Source organism: Pleurodeles waltl, chromosome 3_2 (assembly GCF_031143425.1).
Source record: "Pleurodeles waltl isolate 20211129_DDA chromosome 3_2, aPleWal1.hap1.20221129, whole genome shotgun sequence".
Lineage (NCBI taxonomy): Eukaryota > Metazoa > Chordata > Amphibia > Caudata > Salamandridae > Pleurodeles > Pleurodeles waltl.
This window is the reverse complement of record NC_090441.1, coordinates 54,309,197-54,322,830: the sequence shown is the minus strand read 5'-3', so window position 1 is coordinate 54,322,830 and position 13,634 is coordinate 54,309,197. Positions and strand designations below refer to the sequence as shown.

Genomic DNA, 13,634 nt, shown 5'->3' with positions numbered 1-13,634 from the left:
AAGATCCAGACTATTCTGGACTGGGTAGCTCCAAAAACCCAGACTCAAGTCAGGGCATTCCTTGGCTTGACTGGGTATTACAGGAGGTTTGTGAAGGGATATGGATCCATTGTGACAGCCCTCACTGAACTCACCTCCAAGAAAATGCCCAAGAAAGTGAACTGGACTGTGGAATGCCAACAGGCCTTTGACACCCTGAAACAAGCAATGTGCTCAGCACCAGTTCTCAAAGCTCCAGATTATTCTAAGCAGTTCATTGTGCAGACTGATGCCTCTGAACATGGGATAGGGGCAGTTTTGTCCCAAACAAATGATGATGGCCTTGACCAGCCTGTTGCTTTCATTAGCAGGAGGTTACTCCCCAGGGAGCAGCGTTGGAGTGCCATTGAGAGGGAGGCCTTTGCTGTGGTTTGGTCCCTGAAGAAGCTGAGACCATACCTCTTTGGGACTCACTTCCTAGTTCAAACTGACCACAGACCTCTCAAATGGCTGTTCCTAAAGTACTTACCTGCAATACCTTTCGAATGAGATATTACATGTAGAATTTGAACCTGTGGTTCTTAAAATAAACTAAGAAAATATATTTTTCTATAACAAAACCTATTGGCTGGATTTGTCTCTGAGTGTGTGTACCTCATTTATTGTCTATGTGTATGTACAACAAATGCTTAACACTACTCCTTGGATAAGCCTACTGCTCGACCACACTACCACAAAATAGAGCATTAGTATTATCTCTTTTTACCACTATTTTACCTCTAAGGGGAACCCTTGGACTCTGTGCATGCTATTCCTTACTTTGAAATAGCACATACAGAGCCAACTTCCTACAGGCGGTTATCAAGAGCACGCGCTATCGCCTAGTGTTAAGCTCTACTCAAGTCAGTTGGTCAATGCAGCCACTGCAGAGATCTTAACAGAACGAGAATGTCACAGATTACAATCTTGACATAGCTTTTTTACCTCTTCATCTCTGCAAGGTCGATGGAAATGAATTATAGCTATTTTGTTAAGAATGGGATCTGCTTTGCAGCACTATGAAATGAAAGAACCTATATTACCAAGAGCTACATCAAAAAAACACAAGTTATTCCCAGACTGCCCCAACACGCACCAGACAAAGTACCCTAGAGGACAGGATGGGGCGCAAGGGCCAGAGCTGCCGACTTTGGAGCTGGGGAACACGGTTTGAGTCTCGGCGTAAAGTAAACTGTGCTTATGTAAAGCGCTGTAATACCTTTGTATCGAATTTGCACTCTAAAACTTAAAAAAAAAAAAAAGCGCTTCAATACCTTCCTGCCAAGTTTGCGCTACATAAAACAGCAAAAAAAACAAACAAAAAAAAACGACCCTGCAGACATCGCAACGAAACAGCAAGAGGCCCGAAAACAAGGAAGAAGAAGAAACATACTGCCATGACAGCGAAGTGGCGAGGCAAAAGCAAACAAGGGGTACAGGGCAAGCAGCCACGGTGGCACAGGAGTTAACAAGCAACAGTGGGTGGAGGGTGACTGGGTGGCAGGACAAGCAAGAATAGGGCATGGTGGAGTGCGATTTAAGCGCTATGGGCGAAGAAGTAGGGTGCGTGTACAGTGCAGCTGAGCTCAGCATTGTAAGCACATTGACTCACAGAAGCAGGAAACCAAGAGAAAAAAAAAGTCCCCCAAAGAACAGATAAACATGACAAAGCATAATTATACAGTAGTTAGTCTCTGCTCTCAAAGAGAAAAAAAGAAGGGGCAAAGAGGCATGACTGACCACTAGTGGGCAAGGATTTTTTTAGATGGCACTGAAACAAACAATTCAAATGGCTTTAAGCCCAAAGAAGTATACTTTTTTTTTTTTTAAATAATACAATTATTGTAACTTATAGTGAATGGTTTATCGAAAAATAAAGTTTTTTTTATGGTAATAACCCAAAAATGCACAAAGAAAATATTACAGAAAGACTGAAAAGCACTATACATTTTTTGATTGTTCTTTGTTATTTATAAATTTACTTTTTTGCCCTTGTGGTCCAATGAAGTAAACAGTAAACATATTCCCTGTGAACCCTTTTAATAACCACGTAAAGTATTTTGGAAATGGGCATAAAAATGTAAGTACAAAAGTGATGGGAAAGTAGGAGAATCAGCAAAACAAGAACATAGGGCCAGATGTACGAAAGGATTTGACCCATTCTGTGTCTATGGGAAAAAGCTTTCGTACATATGGCCCATGGTGTGAAGTACAATAATGAATTTCCAAAAGGCACATAATAATATGAGAACGTGCTGGAAAGAAAGGGAAATGGAGAGTCACAGACAAACCAAATGGAAATTGCTCTGACAATAATGTAGCACGTACGTACATCACAGATATAAAAGTATATGCTGCCTTGTTGAAACAAAGATCAATCACTAAAAGCAACTGAGTATTCGAAGTGAACCCGGAGGCACAGTAAGAAATAAATGTGCAATGCTGTTAAAAATGTACATCTCAGAAGACAAAAGAAACCTATTAATAAGGACTGTTTGAAAACACTTAAAAAGTAAGAAACTTTTAAGCTAGGGAATCAGGTTCAAATTAATGCATCGCCATAATATCCAACAGTTGTAGGCAAATTGCGAATGTTGCCTTTAGTTACAGGAATAAAATATAATTTTCTAAGTTAATGCAATTTTTAAAGTATAAAAAATGTGCACTAGCAAGCACAGGTCTACAGAAATAAAGTAAACTTACAATGACTTTTTAAATGTACAACTCAGGAAATGTGACATTAAAGTACATGCTGCCATTGAATTTAAAAAAAGATATAACTCATGCCGTTTGAGAGGTGCACTAGTAAACACTGTTTTACGCTATACACATGAACAAATAACTGTGTGTGTCTACGGTGCGGAAAAGATAAAAATATTGATAAAGAAATTGTTGGGTGCTGTTGTGTATGTACCATCAAGTGCAGAATTTTTAAAGCATATCCTGCCTTTGTTTCTAGCAAAACAAATAAAGCTCCAAACATGGTAAACAAATAAAAGGATGTGCCCGAGATTTACTAGAAGCATACACACGCTGGCCATTTATAAGAATGTAGCTGAGGAGCACTCGCAAAGAGTTGTTTAAGCAAAAGAAATTAGGTGTAGTAACAAACACTGCTTAAAGTTAAAGAAATAAAATGAAGAATCTGTCCCAGGTTTAGGAATGATGAACAACAAAGCCATCATGTGCTGACCACACAGAACAATGTGGCAGACGTGCACTTGCAAACAGCTGCTGAAACCAAAGAGAAAATATGTCATGTATGTTACAGGATGTGCTATTTAAGGATTATGTTACAGTCTCGTAAATGGATCATAGGAGGGGCCCCAAGTGGCTCCATGCAGAGACTAATCTGCATTCCCCTTTACTATTAATACTCTCAATTTGAAGTCAGCCGAAAACACCATGCTCTCTGTAAGACACAACTTGACATTTGAACTCTGTCTTTGAATGCACAGCAAATGTGACCGGATAAGAACAAGATTTACAGAAAGTGAGCAGTCGGAAGTATACTGTAAATAAGGTTTTGGCATAGGAGGAAGGAAGTGAACCTGGAGACCCTTAGCCAGCAAATGAAAAGCAAAAAAATGTGAGTTACAAAGCACAAAGCCAACAGCAAGCAACAGGCAGAATGTATTCCCAGATCAACTTTCTGAAATTCCCAAAGATGTCTTTCACATAACAGACAGCTGCGCTGCCTGCGACCTAAAACACAATGAAACAGAAGGAACAGCCAGTGTAATGCAAAAGTGGGTAACGAGGATTGCAAAAATCATATAAAAATAATGAGGAAAGGAACATCAATTAAACAAATCAACTTAAAAATAATAGATCTAGCAGAGAGGCCAGTAAGCAGAAAGATTGTTCTAAGAATAATAAATATGAGGAAGCAAAGGCCAATATGGTTGTGACTTTCGGCACTCCTAACGGAGCCCTTAAACCCAGAGCTTTCATCGCATTTGCATTTCCTCAGGCACAAAAGGTGATCTATGGTGCAAGTCTGATGGGGGAAATCAGACAGTCCAGTATTGTATTGAAGCTAGTTTTCACAAGAGGTTTGGAAAGAGTCTCTTGTCCCTCTCTGGCCCAAAAGCGAAGACACATTGTGAATAGAGACTGGAAGCACTGGAGTCACGAGAGGCAGAACTGAAGACAAAGACCACTGGATAGCAGTGCAACTGTAGTTGGGATTTAGACATTCGGGGCACTGAGTCAAGTTAGGTCCTGTTACCTCTGGGCTGAAGCTGTTCATTCAAGAGATTGGGCAGAAGAGATTGGCTTTGTCATGTGGTCGGCAGCTGCGGTTCCAAAGTGTTGTATTTACCAACTAAGCATAGTTATTCACAAATGGAAATGACAAAATAGCCTGGAATGGTTGACATATTTTAAGTATGTAAATCTAAGGCCCCAGTTTAGACCCACAAAGATTTCAGACAGCACAAGCTGCAAACATAAGTCATATGATGTCTTCTTTTGGAGTTAATAGCTTAAGCTCTGTAGTTCATTTGCTGCACATTAACATTTTCTAAGCTATTTCAAAGTCCCACTTGTATCCTTAAATAAGGTGATCGTAGCCCCAATAAAGACTGCTCCCGCTCAAGTCACAGAAACAGCACATTCTGTGAGCTGCCAAGCACTCTAATGTCCACCCCTCACACATCATACCTGTCCATCAAGCTGACACCATTGAAGTAAATGCAGTCAAAGACAAACAGGCAGACGTTGGCATCCTGGAAAGCAGCTTTCTGTAATGAGTGAAAATGCAATGGTAAGAGTTTTCTTCACACTAACTTGCTATACACATTTACACCTTTGTTGGATGCAGGTACTGCAGGGTAACTAATGAGAATAGGAGACAACTAGAAGCTTATCTGTATTATTTTAATGTCTTGGTACCACAACAGAGCGAAAACTGATAACTGCCGAGAGTATTGCAACATTTCCAGAGTCAAAAGTAAATGAAATTGGTAATTCCCTTCAAGGGACATATACATAAAGGTTCATATGAAAGTCATGACAAGAAAAACATGTGTAAGAGATTACAGCAGAGATAAAAACCTAACCATGTTCTGCTAAATGCCCATTCAAAACATACAATGTGACAGATTCTCTAATACTAGTCTTTAGAAAACAATGAAAATGGCATTTAATATACCTTCATTGCACAGGTGGGGAAGGAAAGCTCAACTAAATTGGCACATTTCACATCTTGTTGCAGTTCTAAAGTAATGTATTTCACAAGAAAAGAATTATAACCTAACAAACATAATTATATGTGGTTTTGCACTCAAAGAAAGAATACAGCTGATGCGGATCACAACAAAATATACAAGATATCATTAGGAGTTTGACAGGTGGAAAAGGCCGTCCCCAAAAGTCCCGCAGTCAGGTTGCCAACAGTGCGGCTGCCTTCCCACAGGCCCCATTAGGAGTTCCCCGCTGGGTCAGCGGGGAACAGCCCACAACATTGACGCTGGCTCATAATTGAACCGGCGGCAATGTTGCGGTGCGTAGGGTAGGATGCAACAGCACACACGTGATTTTCACTGTCCGCAATAGTGAAAAGCATGACAGGGCTGTCCATGGGGGCCCCTGAACTGCCCATGCCAAGTGCATGGGCAGTGCAGGGACCCCCATGGCTTCCTGCACCCAGTCTCCGCCAGCTATTACATGGCGGTGCAACCGCCATGTAAAGGCTGGCGGAGAGGGGGTCGTAATCCCCAAGGCAGCGCTGCTCTGACAGATTAGGACCGCCAGCACCACCAGTCCCTCCAGTGGAGCCATAATGTGGCGGTCTGACCACCACCAAAGCGGTCGAACCACTGCTTTGGTGGCGGTCAGACCGCCACCGCTGCCCTGGCAGTCTGAAGACCCCCAGGGTCGTAATTAGGGCCATGGTCTTTTGTATATGTATATGCTGATGTACGTGGTGCCTTTCACACACTGGAATGTATACAGAAAGTGATGGATGGACACTGGTAATCAGTCAGGGACGCATCCCAGTCCAATGTTATTTTGCACATCAATTGGACCCAGCCATATGCAAATCTGTATTTACCCTGCTCCACTGGGAACTTACCCTCCCATAAGGGCTTGTGGAAATGTATTATACAGTGCCTAACCTGGCAAATGGATGTTTTTCATTCACAGGTTATCCTGCATTATGAGAAGTGAGTATCACATCAGGTGTACACCCATACATATCAGTTCAATAAAGGGTCTAATTAACTCAATAAAGCAATTCTAGGTCAGATAGGAGCACTCCATCTAGGACAGCTCAGGTTTGTCATGCACTGTACTGAAGTCTCCAAAAAGGCATAGGTTGGGACGATTTAATCTGATCTCAAAGACAAAGTCCAGGAATGGCTCCATGAATGCAAGATTGTGGGGAAGAGGTCTAAAGAAAGAATAAAGGCATGAGGGTGAGAAATGGAGAGAACTGAAGGAGAATACGTTTTTGATTGACAGCAGTGTAACTGTTGATGGATCTGCTAGGGATATAATTTTGCAATGGTTAGCCTTTTTCAGATTTCCTTAATGTTATGATTTCTGAGAAGTATTTTGTAAATCAGGGGTATGGCTTTATGTAGGATAGGTGTTGCAAGACTGATTATGCAGATTTCAGTGGTGCATGTTGGGGCTTCTCTTCAATGCAGTCATATCATTTCATTAACTTACATATGGTTCTAGTTTAACAATCTGGTATTTAGGAGAAAACAGTGATGTGGTGTGGTAGATGTTAGTAGGAAAGTAAAATCCTGGGGAATGAGGGTAGGTGGTTGGAAGAAGTGAGCAGTGAAAGGTGGTGAAACAATGTAAAGGAGAATTGAAAGAGGATTGGCGATGTACAGAAATTGGGATGAGTGGAAGCAAGGTAGGAAAAATACAAATATTTGAGTTTGGAATGAGGATGCAGGTGAGAGAAGGAGGGTTGGTAGCTGAAAGTAGGAAGGCAATTGTAAGGAAATGGCTCCCTGTTGCAGTTACCCCCCCACTTTTTGCCTGATACTGATGCTGACTTGACTGAGAAGTGTGCTGGGACTCTGCTAACCAGGCCCCAGCACCAGTGTTCTTTCACCTAAAATGTACCATTGTCTCCACAATTGGCACAACCCTGGCACCCAGTTAAGTCCCTTGTAACTGGTACCCCTGGTACCAAGGGCCCTGATGCCAGGGAAGGTCTCTAAGGGCTGCAGCATGTCTTATGCCACCCTAGGGACCCCTCACTCAGCACAGACACACTGCTTGCCAGCTTGTGTGTGCTGGTGGGGAGAAAATGACTAAGTCGACATGGCACTCCCCTCAGGGTTCCATGCCAACCTCACACTGCCTGTGGCATAGGTAAGTCACCCCTCTAGCAGGCCTTACAGCCCTAAGGCCGGGTGCACTATACCACAGGTGAGGGCATAGGTACATGAGCACTATGCCCCTACAGTGTCTAAGCAAAACCTTAGACATTGTAAGTGCAGGGTAGCCATAAGAGTATATGGTCTGGGAGTCTGTCAAAAACGAACTCCACAGCTCCATAATGGCTACACTGAATACTGGGAAGTTTGGTACCAAACTTCTCAGAATAATAAACCCTCACTGATGCTAGTGTTGGATTTATTAAAAAATGCACACAGAGGGCATCTTAGAGATGCCCCCTGTATTTTACCCAATTGTTCAGTGCAGGACTGACTGGTCAGTGCCAGCCTGCTGCTGAGAGACGAGTGTCTGACCTCATGCGGTGAGAGCCTTTGTGCTCTCTGAGGACAGAAACAAAAGCCTGCTCTGGGTGGAGGTGCTTCACACCTCCCCCCTGCAGGACCTGTAACACCTAGCAGTGAGCCTCAAAGGCTCCGGCTTCGTGTTACAATGCCCCAGGGCACTCCAGCTAGTGGAGATGCCCGCCCCCTGGACACAGCCCCCACTTTTGGCTGCAAGTCCAGGAGAGATAATGAGAAAAACAAGGAGGAGTCACTGGCCAGTCAGGACAGCCCCTAAGGTGTCCTGAGCTGAGGTGACTCTGACTTTTAGAAATCCTCCATCTTGCAGATGGAGGATTCCCCCAATAGGATTAGGGATGTGCCCCCCTCCGGGAGGAGGCACAAAGAGGGTGTACCCACCCTCAGGGCTAGTAGCCATTGGCTACTGCCCTCCCAGACCTAAACACACCCTTACATTTAGTATTTAAGGGCTCCCCAGAACCTAGGAACTCAGATTCCTGCAACCTAAGAAGAAGAGGACTGCTAAGCTGAAAAACCCTGCAGAGGAGACGGAGACACCAACTGCTTTGGCCCCAGCTCTACCGGCCTGTCTCCCCACTTCTAAAGACACTGCTCCAGTGACGCTTTCCCCAGGGACCAGCGACCTCTGAAGCCTCAGAGGACTGCCCTGCTCTAGAAGGACCAAGAACTCCCAAGGACAGCGGCTCTGTTCATCCAAGACTGCAACTTTGTTTCCAAAGGAGCAACTTTAAAACAACTGCGTTTCCCGCCAGAACCGTGAGACTTGCTACTCTGCACCCGACACCCCCGGCTCGACTTGTGGAGAACAAACACTTCAGGGAGGACTCCCCGGCGACTGCGAGACCGTGAGTAGCCAGAGTTGCCCCCCCGATCCCCCACAGCGACGCCTGCAGAGGGAATCCCGAGGCTCCCCCTGACCGCGACTGCCTGCTCTTCAGATCCCGACGCCTGGTAAAGAGACTGCACCCGCAGCCCCCAGGACCTGAAAGATCGGAACTCCAGTGCAGGAGTGACCCCCAGGAGGCCCTCTCCCTTGCCCAGGTGGTGGCTACCCCAAGGAGCCCCCCCTGGCCTGCCTGCATCGCTGAAGAGACCCCTAAGTCTCCCATTGATTTCCATTGGAAACCCGACGTGTGTTTGCACACTGCACCCGGCCGCCCCCGTGCTGCTGAGGGTGTACTTTCTGTGCTAACTTGTGTCCCGCCGGTGCCCTACAAAACCCCCCTGGTCTGCCCTCCGAAGACGCGGGTACTTACCTGCTGGCAGACTGGAACCGGGGCACCCCCTTCTCCATTGAAGCCTATACGTTTTGGGCACCACTTTGAACTCTGCACCTGACCGGCCCTGAGCTGCTGGTGTGGTAACTTTGGGGTTGCTCTGAACCCCCAACGGTGGGCTACCTTGGACCCAAACTTGAACCCCGTAGGTGGTTTACTTACCTGCAAAAACTAACAAACTCTTACTCCCCCAGGAACTGTTGAAAATTGCACTGTGTCTAGTTTTAAAATAGCTATATGTGATTTATTTGAAAACTGTGTATGCTATTTTGAATATTCAAAGTTCCTAAAGTACCTACCTGCAATACCTTTCATTTGAAGTATTACATGTAAAATCTGAGCCTGTGGTTCTTAAAATAAACTAAGAAAATATATTTTTCTATACAAAAACCTATTGGCCTGGAATTGTCTTTGAGTGTGTGTTCCTCATTTATTGCCTGTTTGTGTACAACAAATGCTTAACACTACTCCTTTGATAAGCCTACTGCTCGACCACACTACCACAAAATAGAGCATTAGTATTATCTCTTTTTGCCACTATCAGACCTCTAAGGGGAACCCTTGGACTCTGTGCATACTATTCCTTACTTTGAAATAGTGCATACAGAGCCAACTTCCTACAGCAATATATTTCAGAAAGGTGATGACTAATAGGGAAGAGAGAGGCATAGTGATTGGTGAATAGATGGCAAACAGCTTTGCTTTGAAGCAGCGAGTGTGAACAGTGAGACATGATAGCATACTTTTTACTGGATAGTAACATGATTTCAGGCTTATATTTTGTTTCTCATGAACAGACAATTTTGCAAGGTCTAATGAGCACTGTGTCAAGTTTGGAAGTATTAAAAGGGATGTGTACTAAACTGACCCCAGTATAGGTATGGATTTAGTTGCTTGCTTGTTTGCGTGGTTTCAAGTTGTAGGAGAGGTAGCTCTGCTTCCAAGACTAATTGTGTTGTACTAAACTGACCCCACTATAGGTATGGATATAGTTGCTTGCTTGTCGTGTGGTTTCAAGTTGTAGCTGAAGTAGCTCTGCTTCCAAGACTAATTGCGTTGTTGGTTGAGGTAGTTAACATGGACCTACACTTTTAACATGACTGTAAGCACAGATGAGGACACCTAAAACTGAATTTCAACATTGGATTAAAATGAAAGGTACGCTTTTGAAGTTTAAGTCATATATGTTGAGTTTAAAAATTATGAGCTAGCTTGACATGTTGATGCATAGATATGATTTGATCTGGTCATTTTTAAAATTGTTAGCACTAATGAACAGTAATAACAGTATTGTTAAATGGATGTATCCAATCATACCTCAACAACGTAAAATAGAAGAGGTGAAAACCTCTGATGCAGAGTTGACAAGCTAGGAAGACTTTAGAGATTCACAATAATGAAATATTTTCTACTTTTGTACTGTTCCCAAGAAGGTATGGTGGGTGAGGAAAGCACTATTTGAGATAGCAAGTGGTTAATGCATGAGGAGGAGGGGGTTATAAACATTGGGTTCTCGCAATAAAGCATGATCTCTTATTTGTGCGTACAATAAGGGGGGTGGAGGAATCCCTTACTTTTTCATTTATGTCAAGCTGCTAATATCTTCATACCTAAACCATCAAAATGCCGTTTCAATCATTTTTATCCACCCTCTACTTTACCTTGTGTACACCTAGTGTCCCAAAAGGCAGAGGTTTTCCAGTGTTCGTATCAATCAAAAGAACTTCAGAGTCCAGGATAATGCTAGTTCCTCCTGGGAAAGCTTTAGGGATGAAGTCTTTGAAGTGTGCTACCTAGGGAAAGAAAATGTGTCAAATAACTAACGAAAATGGTCTTTAAGCTGCAAAACACAAATACACAAAATAATTCTCACAGAATTTAGATGCATCTATCCCCATTTCAGTTCACTAGCTTAGCTTTGGTTTAGTTTCCAAACATTCTGGTCAAATTCTGACTAAGTCTACACACTGATAAAGTGGGCTATGTATAGTATTCAAGAATGTACTTGGCAAGCAATTAGAATTCAATTAGATGCAAATGGTTCTATGGGGACATGAGGATTGGTGTAACTGAGGAAGCGAAGATCTAATTCAGTGGAAAGACACAACCTTCAGGGCCCTCCTCCCTAAAAAGAAGGAATCCACATATACCTTATGAGGGAGCACAGGCTTTAAGCTGCGGCTGAAGTAGCTGAAGTGGTCACCATTCTTGTGCACCTGGACACGCTCACCGTCATATTTGATCTCAGAGTACATCCCATTGGGGCACTTCTTCATGGCATAGGCAACAGACTTGCAAGCTTCAGCCTGTATCAGATAGGGCATAGGAGAAGAAAAGAGCCGACACAGCGGTTTAAGTCAACAGGAAAGTGAGAGCAAAAGAAGATAATGCAACAAAACATTTGAAGCTACGATCCTGGATTACACAATAGGTAGCAAAAGACAACAATGTTGATAATGAAAATGTCTTTCTTTAACCCTTTCTTCCCCTGTACTGTCATCTGGCATCATGAAGGTAAGTTTCATGATAATGCATTCATTGTGAATTAAAGTATTCAGCAGTGCTCAAGATAGGACACTATCTACCATTCCAATTAAACAGCCATGGTAGAGCTGCAGGTACTTAAGAACTCTTGCACTAATTGGGACTTTTATCTAGGATGCCAGTGTAGTTAGTGTGGCACATACATGGTTTATGAATTAGTTAAAGTATGGACACCAGTCGGATCCATTCTTGATATCCCAGGACTAGAAGAAGATAGAGGTTGATGACTCTGCTCCCCACCAGTGGAAGTACATTGCTTACATCCCTGCAGCCGGATGACTGAAACAGACAATGAAGTAAGAGGAGTGGAGTCGGGCCTCCTTTAGGTTTACTATGAGGCCCATAGATTTGCAAGAAGCTGCTGATTATTCTCCCAGAACATTTCCATTTAGTGGATAGTCTGGGCTGAGGGATGGGACTGCAGACTCTGTTGTGAAGGGTGAGGAAGGCTCTGGGTGTGGCCTGCCCTTGTCTCTGCCTGATTAGTCATTCAATTGTGCTGATCATGACAGCTCAAACCTGTTTGTGCCTCTGTTGTGGGAGAGCGCTCAAAGGACTGTGGTTCACCTAGGTCTGGTGTCTTTTTCACAACCAGTCTGCCTGAGGTGAAAGGCATCAACTGGAATTTGAAATTCCTACTGTAGGAGCTGCCCTGAAAGCCCTAGAAGCCTGCTGGCTAATACAGGAAGGGTGCCTGCAGGAGGAGACAATGTGCAGTAAACAGCGAGTTCCAGCACATCCCTAGTGGCTGTGGGATGCCCCATAGAAAATCTACTGTTGGCGAGATCCGTGAGGACACTGGTGCCTGTGGGCCCCAGACTCTTATTCTGGTTCTTGGTCTCCGCAAAACGGTGACTGGGTGATCGCTGAAGGCCGAGTCAGGGCTGCAACTGCTTAACTACTGAAGGCCCAGTCAGAACTGTAACTATCCAACTGCTGAAGATCAAAGTGAGGCTGCAGCTGCCAAATTACTGGACTACTGACAATCCCAGCAGAGTGGCAACAGCTGAAGGCCCAACCGGAGCTGCAAAAGTGGAACAGCTTAAAGCAGGAGCTACACCCCCCAATACCCACACCTTGGGATTCACTTACCTGCTGTAATACTGCCTATCACCAAGCTATGGACAACCACCCAGCAACAGGATTAGGCATATGACTATTTTAGACTGTAGTGCTGAGTAGAACTCTGTGATTAAAGTACTTTCTTCTATAGATGAGCACAGGGCTGGACATTCACTTTATTGGGGCTGTTGGTTGATTGTTAATTTCCAGCTCAAACAACCTGACACTACCTCCCATTGAAGCCTGTCTCTGCACCCTTAGCATCAAAAGCGAAGGAGGTTGTGGTTGGGTCACCTTGTAGAGCCATAGTACAACAGTCCCTAGAACACTGGTGCTAAAAAACCTCAAAACTATACAGTTAAGGCCAAGAAATCCCTGTCTGACCCTTAGCCCTGCAAATAGGGGCTGAGAGTTCCAGTACTAGTTTGGCACATCTCTTCAATCAAGCATTACCAAAGCCTAAAAGGTCTCCCCTTTGCAAGCCATTTCCTTTGTCAATGTTCTTAGCCATTCTTCATAGCAGCAGGGCTGAAAGTTTCAGAAGAAAAAAACAAAACACACAAAAAAAAAAGAAGAAAACAAATGCTAACAAACTGCCATCGCTGTCTGCAACATCTATTTCTTATTTCAATTGCTGGCAGAGGCAGCTCAGTAGAAAGGTGGGCATACAAAATGCAGGGTGTGGATTCCTCTGGCCTCACCCAGAAATGCTATGAGATGCCCAACATAACACAGCACGGAAGGGTGAGGGACTGGAGGCAACAACAGGCGACATGAGGATAGGGACGTGAAAGCAACAGTGAGGGACAAGGGAGGGGACACAAACAACAATATGGTGTGGGACAGGAGGGGGGAGACAGCCTGTAAACACATGCACTCTATGGAGCAGTGGAAGGGCACTTGGAAAGAAAGCATTACTTTGGCCATGCTCCAGAGAAGGGACAAGCATACCAACAGGCACGGGCTGACCAAAAAAAGCATGGAAATGAGAGGGACAATAAAG

General features: G+C 44.0%; 1 protein-coding gene across 3 annotated transcripts in view; it reads right to left on the bottom strand.

The window, feature by feature from the left end:
• Positions 1–13,634, bottom strand: part of LIG3 (DNA ligase 3) — a 424,911-nt gene that overhangs the window by 335,685 nt on the left and 75,592 nt on the right. For all 3 annotated transcript variants that reach the window (XM_069226761.1, XM_069226764.1, XM_069226763.1), the window contains exons 9-11: positions 11,176–11,331; positions 10,687–10,818; positions 4,684–4,763 (exon numbers count right to left, since the gene is read on the bottom strand). In XM_069226761.1, coding sequence (XP_069082862.1) covers positions 4,684–4,763; positions 10,687–10,818; positions 11,176–11,331 — 368 coding nt within the window. The remainder of the gene's footprint in view (positions 1–4,683; positions 4,764–10,686; positions 10,819–11,175; positions 11,332–13,634) is intronic.